Here is a 13,048-nt window from a genome sequence, read left to right on the forward strand (position 1 = left end):
ATCAACTTTAGTTAGGCCGGAAAAGACTTTACCAAAGCGGAACCTAAGATGATCATTCATGGATGGGAGGTGGAGGAGAATGGGGAGTTATTCCCAGGAAAGGACTGTGCAAGTATATATACAAAGGTGGAAGGGTGCTTCACAGGGATAATAAAAATTTACCCTCTAGAGTAGAATGGCTATTTTCAGGGTGTGTTTCCCATAATTAGGTAAACAGAAGGTATAATATATAATAAAATATAATGAAGGCTAGGACAAATAAATAAGGTCTGTTAAGTGGGAGTTAGTTAGCTTGATAAAAAAGAAATTGATATTCCAGAAATCAGAAGCTATATATATATATAAGATATATATAATCTTTACATATTGTTAATATTATCTTAAATATCTTTATTATAATATTAGTCTATAATATATCTTCTGATCTCTGGGGCATCACTTTTTAAAGATAATTATATACGTGTGTAATTATAAATACATATATGATATATATATAAGATAATAGAGTTAGATGTGCTCTTTCAAAACCTTAAATGCAATAATCTTATGAATTCTGGAAGTAGTGACTATGTTTGAGAAACAAGTGACATGAGAAAAGCAGTGTTTAAGAGTATGCAGGACAGATAGAGGTAAAGAAAAGCTGGAGGCAAGGAAGTTAAATTAGAATGGTTTTTCAGTAATCTAGTTATGAAATAATGACAGACAGATTAAAGTGCTGTAACTGAAAATGAGAAGGAAGAAAAGGATAAGCAACAAATACCAAAAGAAAAATTTGCATAGAATATTACAGAACATTTGGGGTCAAAGTGTAACGATGTACTCTGAGTTTTCAGGTTTTCTGAATCATGCCTTTGTTTCCATTGATCTGTTTTCTCTTAGGTTGGAAAGAAAATACATACTTGGTGAAATGAAAGTCAATTAATCATGCTTTTCAGTTTCTTTTTTTTAAACAAACACGCCATTAAAGGAATCATGATTTTTTTTTTTTCATTTTATGGTCACAATACCTCAATGAGTTTGGTGTTGTCATTCTGATTTCAGATTTAAAGAAATTGAGCCTCTAAAAGGTTAAGTGAGTCTGCAAATTTCGAAAGTCACATAGTCATAGCAGGTAGGAGTGTGATGAAAAATTGTCCCTTTGTTCTTAAAACAGTGTTCTTTTTTCACTATACAGGATTTTTTTTTTTTCTGGTGAGGAAATATCCTTAATGACTCCTTTGTTTTCAATTAGAACATTACTCCTTGCCTTCCCAGGCAGTGAATCTGCTGTATTAAAATGTGTTTATTCTTTTTTTTTTAACACTTTTTACGGCCATCCTCATTTTTTATTAAAAAGTAAATTTGGTAGACATTCAAGCATGCAGAGAAAAATTTCTCTAGGCCTGATGGCAGTAGAAAAGAATTTTGAGTTAGGCCTTTTGCAACATTTCCTCATTTCCAGGTATACTTGAAACACACAAAGAGACTATGCAGAGGTAGCGTATCTGCCAAAAGCTGCATTACTATCTTTTGCTCAATATTACATAAATCACTTCTCTTTCCATAAGAAGATATGACAGAGACAGTTAATATCCACATGAGCCTTCCCATTTCTCAGCCTCCTTTGCATTCAGGGCAGGAACATGGGCGGAAGTGATGTATACCATTCCTACTCCTGGCTTTAAGAGTCAAGTGCAACCTCCTGCCCCATGGATATGACCCTGAAAGCCACGTTGGCGATGGCAGAGTCACCAGAGGAAAGCAGACTGGTTCTCTCTGACTCACTGTTTGGCACGGGGCTGTTCTGGAGAGTGTCTGAACTCACAAGTAGATTTTGTGTGAGCAAAAACCAAACCATTAGGTGCTTATCCGCTGAGATGTGGGAGTTTGTTTGTTACTGCCATTGAATCTAATTCTGACTAATTCAGGTATTGAATCCATCATGGACAAGGAAGATCTAAAATGGCAAGACTATTAAAAGCAAAAACAAAAAGGTAGTTGATTTTGATGTCAAAGAGAAAATAATAATTGCTTAAAAATCCTCTATTTGAGGAAAAAATATTATTTGGGGCTAACTTACCAAGAAGTTGCTGCAGTCTCAAGATCCAATACTTAGAAAAACAGGTTTTCATCTTAAACCAACCCAATAAAGCACCATTTTTCTTCTATTCTGTCAGACAAATAAATCACACCTTTACCTCCTACTATGCTGATACGCAATCCTCGTGGTAGACACAAAGTTGGCTTATGGATTTTTGAGTTGGTAAAAATATCTAATCCTATGGACTGAAAAAAATTAATTGTTAAAGCATAGCGGCAATCCAATCTTGAGACTGTAAGTAGTTTCTTGAATTTGTATTGTACTTTCACTATTATGCTACATATAGTTCATACGCTCATCATGAAAATCACACAAAATGAGGAGAGCTATTTATAAATATGAAAACAGAGTCATAGAAGGTCAAGTTCATTAAGCTATTGAGTGAATAAGAGTGGGAATTCAAACCCGTTTCTGATTCTTATTTCTAAATATTGTCTGGTATACTCTAATGCTCCTTAACTTTTTTTTTGCATCCATAAAACTGAATATTTTAGACTTAGATGTTTTCTTCTCTTCTTTTTCCCCATGAAACAAATATCTATGTCTGTGTATGCATATAAACAGCTCTCCTTATGGCATTATTACAAAGAGCATTTTTTTGCTTGTTTCTTGTCATTTTAAATGGAAGGTTTGCATATCGGAGGTTGTTCTTTACAATCTTAGTAAACTCTGTTTTGTTTATGTTTTACCAGAAGATATGGCTTTTCCTGAATATCTGTGCTCAACTCGTTCCTGTGGTCCTTTCCTCTTTTTTCTCAGTTTCTTTTAGTCGTCTCAAATGTTTGCATCTAAAACCCACATTCAGATGCCCACGGTTGTCTACAGTCCACCTGTTTCCAGCTTCCCGCTTCTTCAATGTTAGTCACAGATAAATATTATTTGCTATTTTATCTCAGAGTGTTTGGGAAACGGTGGGACTCTTGAACACAGTTGTCAGTGAGGGTTGTGTACGCAACAGAAAGAAATAAACCAGAAATAAATATTTAGAGATTAAACAGCTGGTTAATAAACCAAGAAGTGTTCTTTTCATCCTTCTACCATCTGATTTATGATTCCAGAAGGTCCAGAAGAGAGAGATTTAAATTGCTTTCAGCTAAGCTGTAGACCTCTAGCAGATGAACGACATATTTTCCTGAAGGTATGATGAAAGTTTTTAGTGCTTTTTGATAGTGATAAGATTTAATTTCACGACCTGGATAATTCTGCTCAGTTATGGTTAATACTAAAGAATTACATCTTTAAGACATCTTAACATTTCTAATACAAGTTGTGTTAATCTTTTCTTAATGAAAGACAACTTTAAGTTTTCCTGGAATTTTACTGCCCTGTGAGGACTGAAGTTTTGCATTTTATGTATTCAATCCTGTATTCATTCAACAAGTGTTTTTTGTTTGTTTGTTTGTTTTGTTTTGTTGTTTTTCTTTGAGACAGAGTCTCTCTCTGTCACCCTGGCTGGAGTGCAGTGGCGCAATCTTGGCTCACTGCAAGCTCCGCCTCCGGGGTTCACGCCATTCTCCTGCCTCAGCCTCCCGAGTAGCTGGGACTACAGGCACCTGCCACCACACCCGGTTAATATTTTTGTATTTTTAGTAGAGACGGGGTTTCACCTTGTTAGCCAGAATGGTCTCGATCTCCTGATCTCGTGATCCACCCACCTCAGCCTCCCAAAGTGCTGGGATTACAGGCGTGAGCCACCGCGCCCCGCCTCATTCAACAAGTGTTTATCGTGCAAATGACTGAGATGATGGCCTCCAACAAGGTGCTCACCTTTCCAAGAGTGTCAGACACATTATGGAAAATATTTTGTTTTGGTTTTCTTACATATTGGAATCCCCAAGACTCACTGAGAGGGGAATACGATGGTGGTAAGCAGCTTTGGGATCCATTTGGTTAAGGTTTGCGGCCTACAAGTAAACCACTTTCTATTTAAGGTGGTAGAGAAGTTCATGTGTGAACATCTGTGTGTCCACAAAGTTATCTGTCTCTGAGATTTCAATATTTTTCTGTTAGTTATCATTTTGTTAGAGGGAGGGGAGAAAAGATCCTAGAGCTTAGAAGTCCATTGTTTCTCCATCTAAACAAAGACGTAGAAATCAGTTTTTGTTATGTTTTTAGGGAAAAAAGATTACCGTGAAGATACTGTAAATGTCATCCCCCTCCGGGACTTGCTTCGGTGTGGAAGTGATTCCGCTGTGAGTCGCGTCTTTTGCGTTGTTGCACTCTTCATCATATTCATCCGCAGGACCTCCAGCTCTAAACGTAAATGGACTCTTTACTGGTAGCAAGTTATAGACCTGCAACATGGAGAGAACAAAGGAAATCTCTTTCTAACAAATTTTAAAATGTGATAATGTCCCTTAGGAAATTTAAAAGATTATGGTGTTTATTTAACATGTGCATGCTTACATTATGAAAAGCAACACAGAGAATCATGGAGTAATATCAAAGGTCATGGATCCTAATTCTTTTGTTGTGCAAAAGAAAGTAATATATAGAGAGATGAAATGAATTGATCAAAATCTCAAAATTCATTTTGGTTGAGTAAAAATAAAACCGTCTCTATTTCCCACACACAAAAAACGCCTACTTTTAAAAGAAAGTAGGAAATGTGGACAGCAGAGGCATATAATGAAAGAATAAAAGCCTCTCACAGCCCCCTCACCTAAAATAATCCCCATAAATACTTGATTCATTTCCTTTTTCCATTTCATATGACTAAGGCTGTACCAAGTTTTCTTTTTAGTCTACTGTATTAGGACCAAGTTTAGCTTAAGAAAAATCTAGGTGCAGGGACAACTGAGAAATAATTCAATTCCAGTTTGGTTTTGCCCAGAGCCAAGTTTAAGGCCATGCGCTTAGGGTTCAGGTGGCCTTACTATACAGTGTTCAGGCCATTAAACACACCTGCAGACCTTCTAATGTGGCTTCTGTCACTTGTCATCTGTGCTACTGTAATAACTTCGTAAGTGTTCTTGTGCTTTCATTCTTGCTCCCATACTCTTAGCAGCAAATATGATCTTTTTAATAGATTCATCTCAATTGTCCACTCTTCTGTGTAAATTTCCTCATTGATTTACCATTGCATTTACTATCAACTCCAAACTCCACACCAAGTAAACAGAGCTCGCCATGATCTTCCGTTTTCCATCCTACCTGCAGCCTCTATCATCCTCCCCTCTCACTGCTACATATTAGGTGATGACCTTTTCCTTTTCAGTACACTCCAAATTCACCCTGACTCAAAACCTTTGGCATGCTGCTTCCATTTTTTGTAAGCTTGCTGTGGCCTCTCCACTATTCTCCAATGTAAACATTTCAAAATTGCTCAATTATTTCAAAAATTTATCAGCACCTTTATGCTTGATATCAATACTCTGTTTATTCTTTTCATAGTATTTATAAAAATCTGGAATTATTATATGTTTATATGTTTTTGTTGCTTGCTTGTTTGTTTTTATATCTCACAAGATTATAAATCAAAACTAGTAAAAGACCAAATCTGGATTGTCCATAATTAATAATCCTGGTCTCAAAACCATGTCCATCTTATAGTCAAGATGCAACAAATATTTCTTAAATAAATAAGTGAACCATGAAGCCAATATAATATAGCGCTGTTCTGAAATTGCTTCATTGCAAGAGACATTTTTAAAGACAACATTGAATGGAAATTCTCTTTTGTCCACACTCAAAACCAGTGAGTGAGTGTCTGGATTTTAAGAAAGGCATAAAATTTTTGCATAATTTCTTGAAATTATATTAGTGGTGGGTTAGGAAGTGGATTTAAAAGAAAAGAAATGAGAATGGAATTCCTCCTTTAAAATGTATTGGTTTTATCATCAATTTCTTATAGTTGCCTTATTTCTCAAGTGGAATAGGTTATATGCTCAGGGAATGTTTATTCTTGGAACAATTTAACCTACCAGCTTGTTATTTTGTTCACTTTCCTGTAGAAAGGCTAACCCTATTTTTAATGTCTCCTAGTTGTGTTTTCTTCATTCATAATATTAAAGTAATAATACCCATCTCAAACAATTATTATTCATTTACTCACTCATTAAAAATGTGTTGATCATCTATTGTACATAAGATTCTGTGCTAGGCAAGATGATGGAGTCAAGACCTATCAGTATGCTATCTTCAAGAGACCCACCTCATGTGTAAAGACACACATAGGCTAAAAATAAAGGAATGGTGGAAAATTTACCAAGCAAATAGGAAACAAAAAAAAGCAGAGGTCATAATCCTAGTATCAGAGTGAATAGTCAACCTACAGAATGAGAGAAAATATTTGCAATCTATTCATTTGACAAAGATCAAACATCCAGTGTCTACAAGGAACTGAAACAAATTTACAAGAACAAAACAAACAACCCCCTTAAAAAGTAGGCAAAGGACATGAGCAGACACTTCTCAAAAGAAGATATTCATTCAGCCAACAAACTGATGAAAAAAAGCTCAATTTTACTGATCATTAGAGAAATGCAAATCAAAACCACAATAAGATACCATCTCACACCAGTCAGAATGGTGGTTATTAAAAAGGCAAGAAACAACAGATGCTGGCGAGGTTGGGGAGAAAAAGCACACTTTTACAAAGTTGGTGGGAGTGCAAATTAGTTCAACCATTGTGGAAGACAGTGTGGCGATTCCTCAAAGATCTAGAAGCAGAAATACCATTTGATCCAGCAATCTCATTACTGGGTATATACCCAAAGGAATAGAAATCATTCTATTATAAATGTTCATTGCAGCACTATTCACAATAGCAAGGACATGGAATCAACCTAAATGCCCATCAGTGATAGACTGGATAAAGAAAATGAGGTACATATACACCATGGAATACTATGCAGCCATAAAAAATGAGATCGTGTTCTTTGCAGGGACATGGATGGAGCTGGCAGCCATTACCCTCAGCAAACTAACGCTGGAACGGAAAATCAAACACTGAATGTTCTCACTTATAAGTGGGAGCTGAATGCTGAAAACACATGAACACATGGTGGGGAACAACACATACTGGGGCCTGTTGGGGTGGGGGCAGGGGGAGAGAGAGCATCAGGAAGAATAGCTAAAGGATGCTGGGCTTAATACCTAGGTGATGGGTTGATCTGTGCAGCAAACCACCATGGCAAATGTTTACCTATGTAACAAACCTGTACATCTGGCACATGTACCCCAGAACTTAAAATAAAAGTTAAAAAAAAAAAAAGATTCTGTGCCAGGCATGGCACAGATTGTCTTGGTAAGCAAGATTGCTCCCTTAATGAGAATATAACAGAGAATACAATGAGATAAAATATGTAAAGTACTTTATGCAGTTTCTGCTTGTTGTGGAATTACACTATGCCTGTTACTCTGAAGAACTTGTTTTTTGCAAACATTTTTGGAACTTTTAACTTCCAAAAATGATCTTATCACGTGAGCATTTCATGATCTCCAAGGTTGGAACGGGACTCACAGATTTAGGTGAGAGCTCAGCTTCAGGCTTCATTAGCAGCACACTCTGGTCTACAGCACGGAGGGCACAAAGGGAGAGGGGGGTGGCTGTCACCTTCAGGCGGGTGTTTGAGGCTGGCAGGCTCTGAGCTGAGGAGAATCTCAAATTTACCTGTAAAGAGGATATGATTAAAGCAGCCACTTTTATAATTATTACAGTAACCAGCCCTTCTTCTACTCCAAGCTAAGAGTAGCTTTTCTATACTTCCTTTCTCTTTATTCATCTTAGAACAGGATTAAGAGATGAACAGCCTAGGAACTACCAATTCAGTGTCTCTGGAACAACCTGGAAATTTGATTCCAGTTAACTCAGGTTTTCCATTCCTTATATAAATGGTGAAATATAAATTGACTTAATCATATAGAAATAAAATGCTGCATAGAATTGAAAACACGTGCAAGAAAGATGCATACCTTGCTATCACTGACCTATCTCTGTGCAGTGTTTGTGTGATGACTGTGTGCAGTTTGCACGGTGATGTGAAAATCACATTCCACCCCTGAGACCAGCCAACAGAAGTCTCCTCCAGTTGGCAGTCTCAGTCATCTGAAATTCTAAAGCAGTGTGGAACTGTTCATCATGATTGGGGATTTACTGGTCCATTTAAAAAAAAAATATCTAATATACAGCCTAAGAGCTCATTGGTTCAGACAATTTAAAAAATGGTGAATAAAGAACAACAGGAAATTGTGCAGAATCTTCCCAAAGATTTGATTCTACTTTGGCCAAAAAAATTAATTGGCAAGATAATCTGTTAGTTCCTTCTGTTGATACCGACATTTCTTGAGTAGTATCTGAGTTATATAGTAGTAGCATCAGGTAACTTCCTTGATTCTTGCACTGAAAACTGATTTGTATTGGAATGAAATATCAGTATGTTTAGCTAAATAACATCTGGCTTAGGTTGCTAAATTTCACTATGACAATCCAGCTTTATGGTCTACTGAATTTAATATAGCAGTTTGGAATCACTTATCATAAGACATATATGAAAAAAGCCAATAATTATTTATCTTCAAGATGCAATAGTATTCATCTTTCTAATTCAATATACTATGAAAACATTGCTTATGGAGAATCTCTTTGAAATATATTTGCTTTTATTTTTAGAAAATTTAAGTTCATTAAAATATGTTAGTGACTGTCCATGTCAAAAGAACAGGTAATTTGGGATTATAATAAACTAAAACCACTATTAACAAGAAGTGGACATGTTAGAAAATAGAAAATGTTTTACTGATATGAAAACCAAAACATAACTTTAAGGCATATTTCAAAGGAGTCTGTACCTCATATATTATATTAATTACTACCAATGTTATTCTTAATGAATAATTATATCTGGTTGAGTATAACAAACGATTCCAACTATTACATAATTTTTAATGTGTACGCTAAATCTATTGTGTTTAAGTGAAGAAATAAGTATATGAAGTTTGAATAGAAAACTATTTTTCTCTGTCTCAGCAAAGATTGAAAAAAATTTAAATGTATCGTTTTGCAGGGATGCATGTCTGACTTGGGGTCTTTCCTCACATCCTCAGTGCACTATTTATTTGCTCATCATCCCGCCAAGATGTCTAACTTTTAGGGTGCTTAATTTGTAATTTTAATAGATCTGTTTTTCTAATTTTTGTGGTAGTCAACTTTCTTCTGAATCTTCTTATGAATCTTTGTTCATATTATTTTTTACAGCTGATCTTCAATTCTGATCAATGATGATTTTAAATGTATTTAACGTGAAGTGATTGAATATAATGTCCGTGGGCTTTTACTTCTATGGTGAAGTTTTATACTGTTGCACAGGGACTGTCATATGTTTTGCAAAATCAGAATTGTTTTTCAGACTGGATTCCAGGGAGAAAATTACTTTTCTGCCAATTCTGTTTTACAATGCTTCTCTCATTTCTAGGGTGTGAAGAGGATACTGACCCACCAGAAAGAGACCCCACTGCTAGAACGAATAAGATGTGCTGAAAGCCGGAGCATAACTTGGCCATTCCAAGATTTAACAACAAACTAACTACGCATCATTAACAGTAAAGGTATTGAAGCATGAAGGAGTCTCTTCTCAGTGGGTATGAAACACACAGAAGTCCAAACAGAACAGACACTGTGCTTCTTGGACACACCATCCAGGTTTAATAGCACTCTTTAGTAAGGTGGAATTAAAGGTTTACATCAGAATACACTGTGTATTTTTCTTATTTCACTGTATATTTAGAACAAGACAACCTAAATATAGATCTCAGGGCAGAAATGTTCACTTGCTATAAACACATTTTGTTTTAATCTCCACAAAGCCCATGTTAAAAAAATAATCCTTCCAGGTGTATTTGAAAACAGGCATCTGAAGTAGGCGGCTCTTATCTGATTGCTAGTGTTAGGATTATGCTGCCAGAGTAGTGAAAATCAGATAAACAGCACCAAGTTCTGTTGGAATAAAGCATACTTATATCTCAGTGAGCTTCACATGGCAGCTTTGTATTCCTTAAATAAAAAATATGCCATCTGAACCTATGTTAAATTTTTGTGCTATCATTATTTTTAAAGTGTCCAGGCTGTTTCTCATCTGTTCTGTATTATTAAGCTGAGTTTAAACTCATGACAACCTCCTGCTGTCTGTAGTGGTACCTGGAAGTGTGCCAGTGTATGATGGGGTAAAATTGGCACAGCCTTGTGAGGCATCATTTTTAATCAAAATATTAGTAACAAAACATTTTAAAATTGAAACTATTAAAGGCTTATAGGTGACTTGATTTTGAAATTCATATGAATTTTATAACAAAACAAGAGACTTTTAAAAAACTGTGTTTGTGGTTGCCTGTTTTGGATGTCAGCACTAGACCTCTCAGTATGACATCACCCCCTGCCTTTAGAAGTAGTTGGGAGGAATGTTCTAGGAGCACTGTATGCCTAATTTCCTAATTTCCTTCTTTTCCACACATCACAATGGGAGAAGAATAAAAGGACTAGTCTTAAACAAAACAACCCACCTTGTTGGCAAAACAGTTGTCAATCTCAAGCTTGTCAGTGTCTGCAACAATTTCTCCATTAGGTAAAACAGTGTAAACAAGCAGATGAGCACTAGGAGCAGAGTCTGATTCCACTCGAAAGGAGAAGGAAAACACCCCTTTCACTGGAGAATTTAAAAAGAAGAACAAGTTCAGAATAATACATTAGCAACAGAATTATCGATTTTATTTTTAAAAAAGGCATTTCCAACTATAGACTTTATTTACATTTGGATCACACTGAAGTAAGAAAAGACTTGCATTTATACCACTGTGCAGGTAGGTAGTAGTGTTCAATAAATATATGCTGAGTTAATGACATTTTCCCTTAAAGATATAGGTTTAATTGTTCATTTCCTCTCTTTAAGTAGGAAAAAGACATTTAATGCATGTCTCTATTTCTAAATTGAAAAATATTATTGAGAAAGGAGTCAAGAGAGAAGAAAGATAACTTCTAGACATGTTTGGTTATAATTCTTGTGTGTGTAAGGGCAATATAAAGAATGCAACACAGTCTTTTCCTTCAGGACATTTATAATACAGCAGGGATACAGATACAAATCACATAAAAAGCCTTGTGAGCCTTTGATTTTTATAATAGAATTCTGTGTGTTCATCTTAGTGGTTGTCCTCTGTGTGAACTACATAGAGCTTATGTAACATTCCACCTGATTATTTTCATAAATGTTCTAAGTTTGATCTTTGTAACATAAAATTATTCTTTAAAAATTGTACCCTTCCTGTATCTATAAAAGATTTGAGGGCAGCTTTCATGAAAATACAGAGAAACAGCAGAGTCAAAATAATTTGAAACAGTAAGATGAAAGCCAAATGAATGTGGAATTCTGAAGCAGGGTTAAACATAGGAGTTAATTTTATTAGGAAGCTGCAATAAAATGGTTATTACACTAGAGTACTTCAGTTTTTCACTGAGTTTCCGACACGTCAAAGACAAAGTCAAAACAATCATTTCCATAGCTGTCATTAAATAAAATGAAGTATATTTTTTCTTAAAGAGAGAGACACTTCTTCTTCCCATCCCACCACCTTAGGACCCAATCCATACAGGATTTAAACTCTACTGCAGAAACAAACTTTGAAGATACTGCTTTGTGAGGCAGTGACTTTTTCATATGTTATTAGAGACAACCTTACCTGCTCTAAAAAAATCAATACAATGTCCAATAACATAAAATCAGGGATTAAATGGAAATTTAGAGTCAACGTTTCATATTTGAATGAACGTATTCAAATTTTGTGCTTTATTTCAAGCAGAAAGAAAACAATCAGTAAGAGATTATATAGACCTAAGAGATGTTACAGACCGAAGAAGAACCTATGGTGAGCGGCGTTTTATAGTGTGGATACTGCATCCTTATCATGACCTTAGAAGCCTCTTTCTGGCTCAAAAAGACTGGGAGAAAGTCTATGAAAAAAAGGTTTTCATCTAGAAGTAGAGTTACAGGAAATTTATTAAGAGGCTAATCTGGAACTCAAAAAATTACAAACAAACATTAATATTTTGAAATCAAACTTAAATTCGTGATTAATTAAAAAGGTATCTTAGGCCGGGCACGGTGGCTGACGCCTGTAATCCCAGCACTTTGGGAGGCCGAGGCGGGTGGATCACGAGGTCAGGAGATCGAGACCATCTTGGCTAACACGGTGAAACGCTGTCTGTACTAAAAATACAAAAAAATTAATCCGGCGTGTTGGCGGGCGCCTGTAGTCCCAGCTACTCGGGAGGCTGAGACAGGAGAATGGTATGAACCCGGGAGGCAGAGCTTGCAGTGAGCTGAGATCGCACCACTGCACTCCAGCCTGGGTGACAGAGTGAGACTCCATCTCGAAAAAAAAAAGAGTATTTTAATCAAACTTTACATGATTATTTAAAGGAAAAGTTGTAAATAGTTGAGTTAGATGACTAATTAAAAATCAATTTTTATTTGAAAATTTATTTGAGCTCTGTTAATAAAAGTTCCTTCAGTCAATGATAGCTCATAAATATTCAATTTTGTTTCAAAATTTGAAACAAACAAACAAAAAGAAGTCTATTTTTTCCTTATGAGATTCAACTTGGGGACAAGAGGTAACAAGTAAATAGGCCAGCTGTACTTATCTTTTGTAAAAAATATATATTTTTACTTATCTTTTTATGAAATGTTAAACATTCTTCCTAGGATAACAGAAATTAACAGATATTTATGCGCCGGGCACGGTGGCTCATGCCTGTAATCCCAGCACTTCGGGAGGCCGAGGCGGGCAGATCACGAGGTCAGGAGATCGAGACCATCCTGGCTAACACGGTGAAACCCCATCTCTACTAACAATACAAAAAAATTAGCTGGGCGTGGTGGCAGGTGCCTGTGGTCCCAGGGACTTGGGAGGCAGAGGGAGGAGAATGGCGTGGACCCGGGAGGCGGAGCTTGCAGTGAGCCGAGATCGCGCCAC

General features: G+C 36.1%; 1 protein-coding gene across 1 annotated transcript in view; it reads right to left on the reverse strand.

Annotated features, from left to right (window-relative positions):
* LOC101143538 (pregnancy zone protein-like) overlaps nucleotides 1-13,048 on the reverse strand; it is a 49,628-nt gene that overhangs the window by 14,082 nt on the left and 22,498 nt on the right. The window contains 4 exon segments of the mRNA XM_055357460.1: nucleotides 2,178-2,265; nucleotides 4,210-4,355; nucleotides 7,505-7,694; nucleotides 10,580-10,722. Of these exon segments, the coding sequence (XP_055213435.1) occupies nucleotides 2,178-2,265; nucleotides 4,210-4,355; nucleotides 7,505-7,694; nucleotides 10,580-10,722 (567 nt within the window).

This window comes from Gorilla gorilla, chromosome 10, assembly GCF_029281585.2.
Source record: "Gorilla gorilla gorilla isolate KB3781 chromosome 10, NHGRI_mGorGor1-v2.1_pri, whole genome shotgun sequence".
Lineage (NCBI taxonomy): Eukaryota > Metazoa > Chordata > Mammalia > Primates > Hominidae > Gorilla > Gorilla gorilla.